Raw genomic sequence first — 15315 nt, forward strand, 5'->3', positions numbered from 1 at the left:
TCATTGTTTAAGTATTCCATCCGCAGCTTCAGGTTTCTCTATACATGATTGAGTCTAGCCATCATTTTCACACTTGGAATTGGATTCTGAAATGCTTGTACTGAACTCCTATAGGAATTTGTGAACCTCCTTCTCATTAAACATTTCCCTTCAGCTCCCTGCTGATCTAATATGCTTTGTTGAAGTTTTGATGTCTCCTTTTCATTATAACATGTCCAGATACCATTATGCTTATTTTTTTTGCCTCTTAATAGAGAAACATGAACTTGCATTGCTGTAACTGGAAGCTGTACATCTTCTTCTACCTACCATAAGACAAGATTAAGCCCTGACTCAAAGAGTTATTGAAGACTTGTTTCTCTCTTGGACTTTTTTCTCGTTTTTAAGACAAAAAAAAGTCAATTCTATCACTCTTTCCACAGTCCTGCTTACTATACTTTTAGTTGTCTTTAATGCTCTTTATCAGACTTTCTCTTGTTGTTCTACCGTTTTATTGAAGTATAATGCATAACAGTCTTCCAAGATAAGGCTTCGTCTATTCTCACAGAAGTGAAGGAATCCCTTCAGACATCTTCTGGGCTTTGCTGTAACTCATATCTCACAATATGACAACTTCTTTGCAAAAGCATGACACAGTAGATTAATTTCCCATTTCCACACCAAACCCATTCTTTCCAGCTCAGCTTATAGCCATAAAAAGCCAGTAGTAGTTATCATTCGGCATATGACTGCTAGTTGCTGTTCTCTGCCCAGGCCCAGATAGATTCCACTTCACTCCATGGGCATGGGATATAGGACTGTATTAAGTGGTCCGCTACCACACAGCGTTAATTTGCTTACACCTCCTACAAGTGAAGATGGAGATCCCCAGAATGAAAGGCTAAATTTTGTACCATCCATGTTTCCTACAGCAAGTCCACTCTTTTAAGACTAATAATAAAGGGGAGTTCCTGCTGCTTCTGCCTAATGTCCTCAACCAGACTTCAGCCATCTCAGTGCTTAACTGATAACTTTGACAAATATACACTTATGTAAAACAAAACAAAAAAACCAACAAAAAACCCCCACAACGCCAAACTTGCACTAAAACAATGTCCATGAAAACATTCAGACAGTATCTGAAGGGGGCCTATAAGGATGCTGGGGATGGACTCTTCATTAGGGACTGTAGTGATAGGACAAGGGGTAACGGGTTAAAACTTGAACAGGGGAAGTTTAAATTGGATATAAGGAAGAAATTCTTTACTGTTAGGGTGGTGAGGCACTGGAATGGGTTGCCCAAGGAAGTTGTGAATGCTCTGTCCCTGGTGGTGATCAAGGACAGGTTGGATGAGGCCTTTGGTGACATGGTTTAGTGTGAGGTGTCTCTGCCCATGGCCCATGCGTTTGGAACTAGATGATCTTAAGGTCCTTTCCAACCCTAACTATTCTATGATTCTAAGATCATTTCTTTCTCTACAGTGTTTTTTGCACCCAGTACTTCAAAAACATTAATCCTTGCAAGTTCTCTATGAGAAAGTGTTAGCATTTCCTCGATCAGATTGAGAAACCACAGCTTAAAAAGAGGTTAAGTCAGCTGCCCAAAGACACAGTGAGCTGATGACAGTTTTAGTCATGAGTATCTTTGTTATACTAAGCACATCTATGTTGAACCTGCAGAAAATTGACAGCAGCATAATGCTTTTCAATCCACAGCTATACACAAAATCAGTTTTCTCCTTGATAATGCGAAGCAAACCCTACATGAAAAGAACAGTACTCAATCCCCTCAATGCATACACCTGATCACAAAGTGCAACTGGAGTCTAAAAGGAGAAAACTGTCCTTCCATGTAGCTGACAGCACCCACTCCCACATTCAAACAAATAAGCTAGATACAAACTGCCACAAGAAAACATGCTCTAAGTCCTCTGGGTTGAACCTTACCTTTCCACAAGCCACCATGGACAGGGCAAGCTGGTACCAGAGGTGAAATTCATCAAATGCAAATTTCATGGCTCTCTCCAAGCACTAGGAAATGAATGTTGGGAGAAATATCAGACTTTTTTAAAAAAACAATACATATATATGTGTGTATATCTATATATATATCTTTTGTCAAAACTGCTGCTTGGCTCACTATCTAAGTCGAGGGAAACAACCTGTTGTGGCCCATGTGTGTTTTATTTATTCTTACGACATTTTCCTCTTCTCAGTGAAGGGGGCTAGCTAATATACACCAGCACTTCGTTCAAGAGCCTACATATAAGTTATTTTAATGCTTCAAACAGATCTGTGTACATTTCTGGCCTGTGCTGCCATAGATCTGTAGCTATTTCTACTAATTGCCAATTAGTGAGCTTCATTTTCACCTTCCCCGACAAGTTACTGTGAAGAGGGGTTTTGCTTGCACATTCCAAAAGGAAGTTCAGCACAAGCCAGGAGAAAGTACCTCGGAAAGCATGACATACTGCCCTCTTCTGCCCAGTGTGATGCTGAGGAGGTCGTAGACTGCAGAAGCATCCTGGAGGCTGACAGCACGGTCATCCTTCTGGTCTGGGGCTCGGCTGATGACCGCATCCCGGTTTGCCTGGGCACAGACACAAATGAAGCATCAGACCCGAAAAGAGCAAGAGAGAACTGACTCCTCCATTGAAGTTCCACCCACTATCCATAGCATTTTGTTTAAAACCCTCTTGAGACTTATGGCTTTTTTTAACTCATCCCAATGTAAGGAAGATGTTTCCATAACACTACTTTTCATCCATGTGAAGCAGACTCAAAAAGATAGCTGTACCTAGAGAGAGGAACTGCTAGGAAAACTTCATCTGTATTTGTTTCACAGAATTGAAGCACTAAGAAACAGAACTACCAGATCCCATTTCCTCAATAATTGGAAATTCAAGGCCATACTTAAACCATATTCCTTATTACTTCAATTGCCTGCAACTGTGATAACTGCTTCCATAGTTGACATCTTACCTTCCGCGTCTGCACTTGATTTCTTCTCATCACCACATATTTTTCTTCTTTTTTGCTACTCACATTTTGGTTTTTAATTTGACCAGGTTGCCTTAGTAATCAGATTTGCCTGTCATCAGTATAACGTAATTAGAGGTCTGGGCAACACAATACCAAATAATTAAAACCTAATAATCTTATAAGTGTTAATTTTGCATAATCTATCAGTGCATTGCTCAGCCTAGATCAAAAAGAAACATTACTTTTGACAGTCTAGCACAGATGTCCCAAAATAACACAGACCCAGGTTTGCCTCAAGATCCCAGCCTCTGTTTCCTGACCACAAAGAGGCAGATCTCAGTTCCAGAGTAAATGGAAAAGTCCCTCTGATTTCCCAGTGAAGGCGACTTCACCCCAACAGCCTAACATCTGAGGGAGGCAGACACGGATGCCAATGAGCACTGGCATGAACTGACAGCACAGCCACACTACCCTGGGCTCCCCAGCTGAAAGGGGTGCCAATGTCAGACATTCAGGTCTAGACATCTAAAAGATCAGAAAAATTAAAGCAGATTGCCAGCAGTTTCACCTGGGGCAAAGACAAACAAAACGTTCCTCCCTGAAAGAGGAAGGTTATGAGATTTCTTTTATAGCATTTATTACTGTAATCTTGCATCGATTTCTTCCTAATTGCAGGGAGATTTTTTCCCTAAAAAGGTTAAACATGGGAATTAAGCGTAATAAAAATTTCCAGAATATGGAGCCCTTACAGCCCACACATATTTCATTATGATTAAGCTGCAGCTGTTTCATCATGATATTATCTGTGTAATGCCCCAGTTCCAAGCACTCTTCATCACAGCCTCCAGCCGAGACAGCAAACACAATTACTGACAACTAACATAATCACAACCAAGAGCTAAACGGGGACTGCAGTTAAAGGCAAACTGATAGGTCAGACTCAGCTTAGTGCTTGCACAAATAAACTTACACCAACTCTTATAGCCACGAAAGTATTTTTCTTCTTCATGTTACTGCAAAAGACCTAATTTGTGACTTTTAAAAACAGCTCAGAACAACAGGTTGCATGAGAGGATGAAACAAACTTGACAGAGCAAATCGTGGAACCAGAATACAGAAGGATAGCTTGTCTACCTTTCCTAGCGGAATAAATAAGAATAAAATAATTAAATAGATATTTAAGCTCTGTTTGGATTTAACCTAAAACTGCTACTTTAAAAAGAGAAAAAAAACCAAACAGGCATTACAGGCATATCCAGAATGGTTCTGAGATTGCTACTTCGGAGACTTAAAGCAACACATATATAGAACGATTCTTACTGCGAGTGAATCCTCCTACGGATACACAACAGCATTAGCAGTATTTTCTGCACCGGTTACATTGTTATGACAATTGTTTGTAGAAAATAGCTACTGAGATAGCACCCGCATGCTCTGTAATCTCACCATCAACCTCCCATTAGAGTTAGCTATAGCCTGATGCTTTCTTGGGTATCCATCTATTACCAAGCTATGATTTCTAAATCGGTGCAATAGCACAGATAGAAAACTAAGCAGAACTGGTGAGTTCTGGCCCATTAATGTCTGCCAACAGAGAGTGGTACTAGAGGGAAGGACATGCCCAGATTCTACAATAAGCAGGAATGAGACATATTGCAAGGATGCAACATTCTAAAATTGCAGTCATATTGAACATATTGTACATATTGTACTTTACCCAAGCAGACAGCAGTTAAAAACAACATATGCATAGGTATGAGTAATATTCTTTCCAAGAAGGCCATAAACCTGCTTATTTTGTTCAAGCTTTCAAATCTGAAAGCCACAGAAGGTCTCCTGCAATCTATCACTCTCTATACTTGCATGCATAAAAGTCACCACTGAACAAACTCATCATCACTTCTACCCCAACAATTTTAATGCTGAACCCATTTCCAACTGCTAATTCCAGCTGCTCTCGATAAAATAATTCAGGAAGTTCCCACCTAATCACAGATACATATATGACATAAATAAAAACAAACCAGCAAACCACAAAACAAAACCAAAACCAACCAGCAAAACCAAAAGGTCATAACAAACTGACTGAACAACAGCAAGAACGTGGAGTGCGCCTAACACAATAACATGAGTCATCATCCCAAGGCTACTGCAGTTACAGACAGGAGGGCAGGGAAGGGAATGTGAATCACTTTTTCTTGAAACCCACTTACGGAAACCGGCATGTTTCTGTAGCCTGCCTCTCCCAGAAGGAAGGGACCCAGATCACCATTAGGCAACTTGTTTGTCTTTGCCTTAGTTTATGTTCTTGTAAACTTCAGTTTGGCAGTGAGAAATCCTGACAGTCATGAGTAAGTACCAGTGTAAAGTAGCTGAGTTCCTGAAATATGGTATACACCAATTCTGTTGGATGGCAAAATTTTACTCACTGAAACTTGGAGAGAGATACTTCATGTTGCATTTGAGACCGTATAAATTCTAAGCCATTTACACCAACATTTTTTCAATACCTGTGTTTCTGTTGTTTCAGACCACTAATCTTCCTGAACACATACGGAAAAAGGGTTATTTGTAGAACACTGATTTCCAAACAGCATATCAATAAATAAGCAGCAATTCCAAACTATTCTACCACATCACCTCCTCTTTCTCTGCTGTAAGCAGCAGTAAAACATAGCTGCAAACACATTTTCAACATCCCCTTTAAACTTCTTCCCTTTAAGCTGTTCCCATTGTCACACAGACATGCCTCACAGCACACAAGCAACATGGAGAGAGATGGTGAGTCACACCATGAAGAGAACCCGTTCAAGGCTGTTGCGCGGCCACTAATGCTACCAACCAGAGTTAGCATAACTTGCATTATACAGCGCAAAATCATACAGTCAGCGCCCTTTTACTTAAGGTACTCCTAGATAATGGAGCAACCCACAGATGTATTATCATATTTTGTGATGCATTAGTCACAATTAGCTATGTATGCAAGGGGCTCAGACATGACCAATCCTATCTGGGGAGGGAAAACGCATCCTGCAGTCAGCCCTGACTGAGCAGCACACAGCAAGCGTCTTCAGCCCTCCCTTTCCACAGCCCAGGGACACAGCCCGACTGCAGGCCACATGCACCCAAAAGGCTCCAGCACAGGCTGGTACCCCCAAGCTGACCCAGCACTCATCTACTGTAATGTTTCTGCATCATGCCTAAAGCTCAATGCAGACGTTCAGCCTGAGCGGACTCAGAACAGCTGGGGTTCAGCAGGGCTTTTTAGGTCTGGCTCCAAATCACAGCAATACAACAGTGCGGGACTTTCAAACCCATGCTGGCTATGACAGCAGGGAAGAGATCTGCCTTTCTGGAGATGTGCAATTTAACTAACCGCCCTGCTGAGCTACAGACAGCTTGTGCCTTCCTATCCGCATATACAACACACTTACCTGCAAACTAGATAAGCCATCTATCCATGGAGGATTTGCTCTACATCAATGACTCTGGTAACTGCAGCTTATTTATGACATGTTTATTTCATGTAGAAAGAAGAAGAGCCACAACAAATCCCAACAGCCATTACTTCAGCAGTTATTACACATGCAGTTACACTGCAGAAAATTGAATCTTACCACTGTACAAAGATGTGCTTCTTAATAAAACGTCAAGCAATCGTATGAATTACAATAAAGCATATTCCATGTAGCAGTCCCCTTCTCTCAGCAATTAGCTATGAAGTATCCTTTAATTGCTCACTTTGAAACATGTCTCCCCCTGCTTTTTTCCCAAAGAAGAAAAAGAAAGCAATTAAAATCTTTAACGAGTGCCTGCTGCCTGCCCCCTAATTCATGGGTATTCTAATGTTCAACTTGTGTCTTTTCATAATAGACATAATTGCCAGATCCACTGCAACCCATCTATACAGAACGGCAGCATGTTTTACACAGTGTACTGTAATAATGTAATTGGTGTGATTCAATACTAGCATTAACAGAGAAAAACAAATGCCACGTGTGATAGATTGACAACAAGCCTTTGAAACCATGCAATTGATGCCTATACTGCTAAGAGCTGGGAAATATTTAGCCTCTATCCTTTGGGTCTCTATTTTGGTTGGTTTGCCTCTACTGCCAACAAAATGAATGAATTCTTTGTAATGGCAAGGACCCATTCACATTGAAGAGGCTACAGACTTAGCACCTAAGTTATTGATGGTCTCTACACAGCACTTGAAGGTTCCCCTCCCTAACATATTCAGGGTTGACTGCAAAGCTGGTGTGAAAATGGGAAGCAGGTGGAACAAAGAGGAAATACCATACTCCAGCCACTCACAAAACCCCTCTTACAGAGATACTACAACTTGCTTTCTCAGGACCAGAACCACAGCTAATGAAGACTTACTGCCTTGTGAACTGTGTGGCATCCTTCTCATTTACAGTAAGGAAGAGATCACAAGTTACTGGTACCCCATTCAGATGTCTCAGCAAACTTGCCCATTGTCACTGATTATCAAATATGACGGTACAGATATATCTTATCTCTCACCAGGTATATTTTAACATCTTGTACTGTAGCTGAACTAATTCTGGAAACATCACTGAAAGAAAGACATACTCCTCCACCCCAGCTAAAAGAGCCCAACAACCCTACACAAAAGGAAGACAGAGACAGAAAGTTAAGACGTTCATTTGTTGATACTCTCTGGGGTAACGAAGTCATATGTTTGCTGCCAGCAATCTGCATTTAGAGAGCTATCTTCCAAGAATTTGCATCCTCCTTGCAAGTTTGAAACAAGACGTGCTACTGCGAAGCCGTACTGCAAAAGCTCTCTCTACCCTGTCTCCAGCAACTCACATTAGAATTATATAGTCAAGAGACAATTAACAGAGGTGATGCATTTCCCGCTAGAAACATCCTGCCATCCATTTCTGCAGATCCCAAACACATAGCTTTGCCTTGCAGGCCAGTTAAAGAGACAGGCGAACTTGCTACCGTAAGTGCATGACTGTGATTTGGCAGAAACCAACAGACCAGGCAATCCTATCCCCAGGTGCCATGGTCTAAGAGACTTCAAGGAAATACTCATGATGATTGTCCAGCTGCTGTATCATCACTGGGCTTGGTGTCGTTAAGAAAAAAACCCTAAATAAGAAATAAAAGGTTCTTCCCCTTTGCCAACCTATTTGTTCGACAGCATTATTTTATACATAGGAAGTGTAGAGCTATGAGGTTATAATTATGTCTGTGCTTAAAAACACATGGGTTTAACCTTACTCTGTTGAAGGCATGCTTGCAGCCATGAGTTTGCTCTCACCAGTAAAAAGAACAGGACAAGTCCCAGTATCTTTCTTCCCCTCTCACCATCTGTTCTGTGCTCTCAGGCTCTCCAAGGTCAAATCGCCTTTAGGGATTCAAATCAGAGATAAGATGGGGATGACATTTCTAAGCTTTTTTTTTTTTTTTCTACACAGGCACAGAATTTATTAGTTTTGGATACAAGGAGCTTCATTTTCAGTATGACTGAAGTGAACACAGAGCCAAAAAAACAATAATTATATATATATATGTATATATATACACACACACCTGTTACCTGGTTTGTTTGCTGCGACACATCAGCCAGAGCCCCTAGTTGTAAGGACCAGGGCTGAACAAAGGGACTTTAGATTGGACACTGGACCTCAGACTCCAGAAGGGAAGATGTTTAAAGAAGAACTTCTTTTAAAAAAAACAAATAAGAAAAAACAAAACCCAAAACACACACAAAAACAACCCCCAACAAACCTCAAAAGTAAACAGAAAAAGTAATAGAAATTCTCAGTTCCACCCCTGGCTCTGAGAGACTTCTGTCCAGCTTTAAGGGGCAGTGCAGTTGACTCAGAATACTCCTGAGCATGGTTATTAAAAACAAAACTGCAGCTAAGGGTTAGCCCTGCCAAACCTCCCCTGCCTACACCCTGCACCACAAAGCAGCAGAATCCCTGATGGTGGAACCAGCGCCGTTCCCACAGGCAACATGATGCAGAGAAATCACACTGCAGCAAGTCACTGTATGCCCTCAGTTCTCCACGCACACAGTGCCACTGGTTTGGATGGGTTAAATGCAGTAAGAGGACCAGTGGTTTAAAAATAGGTCAGTCCATTTTTCCATCATGTGATAAGAATGCATCATTCTACTACAGCCTGAGCTTGTAAAGGCTGTCACTAGCTGGCCTTCTCCTTGGTCTGAAGGAGAGCATCTTCGCCCTCTCACAAACACAGCCCATCCATACCGTAACTCAGGCTATGCATAAGGAATGAGAATTTAGCCAAGAGGCCACAAACAGCCCTGAGTGTGGTAATCTTTAGGCTGCCTGATTTGTTTCACTAGATTCCTTCTTGAAAACTCCACAGCCAACCACCGTGACTAAGTAGCAGCTGGCACAGAGGAGAGGCACTTGCCAAACTCAACAACTGGGATGCTTCTCATTGCTTACTGAGATGCCTTCGTTTATGAAAATAGGTTCCCATTTTCAATGGCACAGAAGGAATACAGGAGGCAACACTCAAGAATGCCAGGAGGAAACAGGCCCCAAGCTTTCACTATAAGTGTTAATATACCCACTGAAGTACCTTCAAATCTATGAAAGAGGCAATCATGTTATTTGGCCACCTGAAAAAATTTACATACTTTGGGTCAGAGGCAGAGCAAGGGAACCACTGAAGGAAACCTTAATGACGCACTTAGAAGATAGTCTCACTTCATCCCACCAGAACACACAAAGAGGCTCCCTTCCAAAGCACGGTAAAGGGATAAGAAGAAAGCTGGGACAGCATCACAAGCCAGAAGACAGCACCACTAAGGGCCAGAGAAGGGTTTTGGAATGCAGGGCCTGGCTCACAACACTGCCTTAAAGCTGATTTCTTTTCTCCATTTTCCCCTTACAGGAACAGTTCTTGTAACCCCCGTAACATCTTCTGGGGAGTTGCACAGATGTTCGCTTCACCTTAGGAAGGCAAAACAAGCAGAAAAACAGAGTGAATTTCAGCTGCAATCTACCTAGCATTGATCTCCTCCCTCCCTGTCTGACTCAGGAGTGGGACAAAAACCCAGGTGTTCCACACGTATAGATGTATACTTCTTGAAAAAGCTACCATGTCTCCTTTTCATCAACATTTAGCACATATTTACTTTGAGGTTCTCTGATGATTTATGCTCCTCCCCAGTACGTCTTTGCTCTGTGTCCCCTCCATGTGCTGATGATTCTTCTGTCCTTCCTCCTCCCCAGTTTTGCCCCCCCTTGAGGCCACTTTGGAATGGCAAAAGTCAGGAACAGGCATGTGGAGCAGCTGTGTGGCTTTAGCATCCTGCAAAAAGTTATAATGGCACAGTTGCTCTTTTGTTTGCTTAAAAACCCAACAGGAAAAGTACCTTTCCAGTGAGTTTTACTCTGAGAGAGCAATTAAAGTGTCAGAGAAGCTGGAGAGCTCCCAGCAAGCCAACTGAATTTATACTTGTTTCATTTTAAGGAGTTCATAACTGTAAATACTGAAAGAATGCCTAATCCAGCCAAAATCCAGGAACACCAACTATGTTGCTTATTGGCCTACAACAACATATCATTACTGTTTGCCCCTAACACTCTCTCCGGGAAGGAAAATATGTTTTATTCAGTCATTAACATTACATCATTAGGGAGACCTCAACTGGAAATCTGCTGCTTGCTAACTCATTTTCCATAAGCTTCAGCAAGTTCTGAAAAACAAAACAAAACACTTCAAACAAGCAACAAACTTGTACATGAGAAAACTCATTAGCTTACAACAAAGCTGTTATGGAAAAGATGTCTTGTCATAAGTTAAAGACATTTTCCCTTTCTTAGTACCATAACAGTTAAACTAGGGGGAAAATATTTATGGATTACAGATTGTTCCTTCTGTTCCTTCACTTAGGAAGGATGTTACTGTGGTTCCTAAGTGTATTTCTATATACAGATGTATTCTTATGCACTTGTATTTATCGCTCAGATGTTCCATTTCCCAAAAATCAGACAGACAGCTATGGTTCCCGCAGCGTTCTACTACAGGATTTTTTATTATTAGGTGTTTTATATGCAGCAGATCAAAATACTCTGCATCTACCTCCGGATATAAAGACAACAGCACTTAAGCAAACACAAGCTTACTTATTTAACCATGAAGTCAGCACAGCCGTCCAGCTCCTATCAACAGCATTTTTACGCTGCTTCACCCATAACTTAGTGACAGGACCAGTTCATCATTTCACACGCTACTGCATAAAACTTTCATTCCCCTCAGCAGAACAAGATTATGGAGTCCAAGGTCCCACAAGGCCTTTCTGACTGCAAGCCCATTCCCAGAATAGGCTGGAATGGCCGTTACTGTCACTGCTCCAGACCCCTGATCCTCCTCCACTTGGATCAGCCCTGACAAGCCAAGCCGACACGAGTTCTGATTTTAATAGAACTGCATGTGGTGTTCTACAAGCCTTTGCTCCTGGAATCTTCACTTCCAACTACAAAAAGCCCTTTTAACTGCAGAAAAACCCTTGAAAACACAAAGCAGATGTAATGTAGAGGCTTAATCTAGAAAGCAATAAAACCCACAAAGTATAATAACACTCAGATGTACTTGACTTTAAAGCCAACTTAATATATTCCGGAGTGGTTCTCCCTCTTCAATTTTTCCTCAAGTTCTGAAAGCGAACGCTATCAGATTTCATGTTCTGAAGAAGTCTGCAGGAATGTGAAAGGACTTGAGCCAGAAGAACCAAAGAAAGCAAATTAAGAAACCAAAACAAAGTTTCCACAGTATCTCTTTTCAACTTGTCTGAAAGCTGTTTCACAGCTCCAAAGACAGCCATTGATGCTCCAAGGTTTTCAAATCTCACTTTGAGCTACAAGTGATCACCCAGTATTTAAAGCAAAGTAACTTTCCTGATACATTTTCAGAGAACATTCCTTACACATTTTCTATATGTTTGCATCTCTTCAGAAGAAGAAAATGATTGGTTACCATGCAGTTTTAAATGCAGTTGCTTTTCCTCCACCTTTTTCCCTTTCTCTTGAAGGAATTTTTAATAGGGGTTATAAATAGAAGAAATCTAATTATTTCACTGTAGTTCATTACGGATGTTTCCACATGGAACAAAACTTCCTGTATCATCAACTTCAGAAACAGCCAAAGATCACACAGGACTGAAACAGCTAAAATACTGTCCCTGCAGACTAAGGAATGCAAACAGGATATTGTATCCTGCAAATGCCGAACAGCAGGTCCCACCATCACTCCTGGCTTCAGGCAAGGCTCCCTTCCTCTCATGCTTGATCCATAAATCCACATGGATGTTTTGAATGGAAACACTTGGCTACTGACAATGTATCTGGATGTCAGAACCTGCATGCAGCTATGGTAAATCCAGTTACTTCTCTATAATTCCCCAAAACCCTTCTCCAATGTCCCATTTAATAAAAGTGATGCCACTAAAGGAATAAATAGCATTTCCTGTTCAACAGCCAAATCCTTGCTTCTTGTTTATCTAGGGAAGATTCTGTAAACAAAACCAACCAGAAGCCTTGACACGGAAACGCTAAATAGTCCTTTGCGCTTTTGGTATTACAAACTCATTTTTGGCTTACCATGGATTCACTGATTAAGAGGAGAAGAAGAGCCTCTTCTACGTTGTCTTGAGGGCAGTACGCACTGAAAGACAGAACACATTTTTCTGAGGAAGGTCAAGAGTTATCCTGTCAGCCTCCTTTCTCATTTCACAAGAGCAGCAGTAACTTGACACATTTCATGCATAATTCATTTGCTAGGCAATACCTTCTTTTGCAGGTTCGCACAATTAAAAGCTCTGCAATATATCCTAGATGAGCTATACCAACCCATAAATAGGTTATTTCATTTTCTTAGCAAAGACAGCTGTTAGGTTAGACTTTCCTCCTTCTTGTGAAAAAAATCGAGTACTCGAGGCTTAATGTTTTATTTTTCCGGCAGGCCTTTTGATGGGAGGTTAAAAAGAACACACAAAACTACTACATGAATCAGTGACATAATTAGCAGCACCAAAGAGTGTCCAAACACCCTTCCTCCTCCTGCCAATAAACAGAAACAAAACAGAATGCTTACTTCTCTTCCATGTACAGCTCGGGCCTCCGACAAAGAAGATTGCTAACGTAAGACTGATCTTCCTTGTTCATGAACTCAGGAAGAGGATCAGATAAAGGGCTCCAGTAACAGTCTTCACTGAGCGAATGGAGAAGTATTTGGGCTAGCTGTTTGGCTGCAGTCTAGAGAGCAGTGAACAGTAGAGAAAAAGACACGTCAATGAAGTCTTCAACACAGACGTTTCATCACTCCCCATGTTATACCTTGGGAAGGAGATGTACCAATAACGTAACATTACCACTTTTCAGAAAGCCAGAGTAGCTAAAAATGCTGCTAAAACGTCTACAGCAGTGGCAGTTTCTTCTCTCCTACGGAAGGGCCAGCCTTCTGCATCTACATGGTCTTGTTGCAATGCTGTAGGGAAAAAATACCCAACAGGCCAGACAGCAAGAAACCCTTCGGTAAATGAAGACAACTGATTGCCACAAATACTAGTATATTACAGTATGATGGCACTCAGCCTCAGATTTTATACGCAAGTCTCAGCCAAGAGGCTACTTTTGCATTAGGTTTAAAATAACAACACTTTATCTGTCCATATCGCTCTTCCTGCAGCCTTCTATAGCTTCATCTTGGTACCGCTTCTCGCTTTTGTTTGCGATAACAAAGGGAGGAGAGAAGAGGGTTAGGAGCTGTATGTCAAGACAGCAACATCACATACACGTTTCTGACCATTAAGTGGCCAAGGATCCTTAAACACTTGCCTTCTGGTTCAGAGCTGGGAAGCTGGGCCCAAAAGCTGGCAAAACTATCTTTGGATTTTGTCCTTGTCCCCACCCAACAAGTCTCTAATTCTTTTGCACTGTAAGTAGATGAACAAGCAAACAAGCACAGAGACATCAAAATGGATGCTATCCTGTGTGAATTCTAAGCAGCACAGCACTCTAAGTTGTAAGGTAAATACTGCACAGAACAGAGGCAGGCTGAAGTATCTGTCCTGGTACTTGTAAATACTATTTTGGAACTTCTCTGTCTACTGCATATGTGTTTTATATGCAATTTACATTTAGAGATACGTTATGAGGCCACCAAGAGTAATTTTTCTTTTAAATACCAGGATAGGTACAACTGATAAACTGAATCATTACTCCACTTGAGGTATGGCATCTATAGGACCAAATAAATCACACTGAGGTTAAAATTCCTCTTATTAGATTCAGAAAAATAACTTAGTTTGATGAAAGGCTCTTTACTTTCATCTAACTCACCATACATTCACTGAACTAGCCTAAACTGCAACCACAGTAGCACGTGCTGTTTCTTAAAACACCAGAAAACGAGTTTCATAGAGGTACCTAGCAAATAGCAAAGTGATCTGTATGTACGATGGTGCCTCAAAGAAACACTGCCACACACAGGTCCCTGGAAACCCCAAGACCTCCCATGCACTCCTACTAGCAAGTTCGAGGAAGCCGCCTGTTTCTAATGAGGCTTTTCTATGCTTTTTATAGCAAGTAACCATGAGCAAAATGGCCTAGGGCCTTACAACATTAGCCAGTACCATTTTATCATCTCAGTGTGTAATTATTTAGTCAGTTTTACCCTGAGGAGCCAACTCTTCTATATTTTTTCCTACAGTCTTAAAGGGAAGGGAAAAATTATATGCCAGCAACAGGAAGATCTCTACTGGTTCACACAGAAGTAGGAGTACAGTTTGTGATGAACCTTTCAAAAGGCAAGCACTAAATACTTTTAGTGTCTTTGATTTTAACACACAGTACAGTAGCTGTGTAAATTAGCTTCACTCTTGTTTTGAATAAAACCAAACAAACCAGAACAGGCCAAGACTCTGATTTATGTTATTACTGCCTTTGGCTAAAAAAAACCATCATTATGCTTGAAGAACACTGTGATCCCACAAATTAGATTAAAAAAAAAAACCAAAACCATGTGTTTCATGCTTGGAAAACTTGTTTAATTAAGCACATTCCTCTCTTTGCCCTCTTGACAGCTCTTTAAAAACAAGTAAGAAAATGAAAATGCTACTTCCAGTAAAATGGAAATCCCAGCAAAACCTATTGGGTGAGCACCTTCAGATATTCCCTTAGGAATAAATCCCCTGTGAGTGTTGCAAAGCTCTTCCCAGTTGCACAGGGAGAGGAGTATTTGAGTGTCACGTTCTGCCATAGTATAGGAAGAGCAGATGGTTAGACTCATTCCAGCAGAATGATAAAACAGGCGAGCAAGAAAAACCCCCTG

At 41.2% G+C, this 15315-nt stretch overlaps 1 protein-coding gene across 4 annotated transcripts in view; it reads right to left on the reverse strand.

Moving 5' to 3' along the window:
- Nucleotides 1–15315, reverse strand: part of TTC7A (tetratricopeptide repeat domain 7A) — a gene marked incomplete at both ends in the record, with an annotated part of 170005 nt that overhangs the window by 125180 nt on the left and 29510 nt on the right. For all 4 annotated transcript variants that reach the window (XM_080616900.1, XM_080616901.1, XM_080616899.1 and 1 more), the window contains 4 exons: nt 1927–2010; nt 2432–2569; nt 12585–12648; nt 13078–13238. In XM_080616900.1, coding sequence (XP_080473026.1) covers nt 1927–2010; nt 2432–2569; nt 12585–12648; nt 13078–13238 — 447 coding nt within the window. The remainder of the gene's footprint in view (nt 1–1926; nt 2011–2431; nt 2570–12584; nt 12649–13077; nt 13239–15315) is intronic.

The sequence above is a fragment of the Psittacula echo genome (assembly GCF_963264785.1).
Source record: "Psittacula echo genome assembly, chromosome: 4".
Classification (NCBI taxonomy): Eukaryota; Metazoa; Chordata; class Aves; order Psittaciformes; family Psittacidae; genus Psittacula; species Psittacula echo.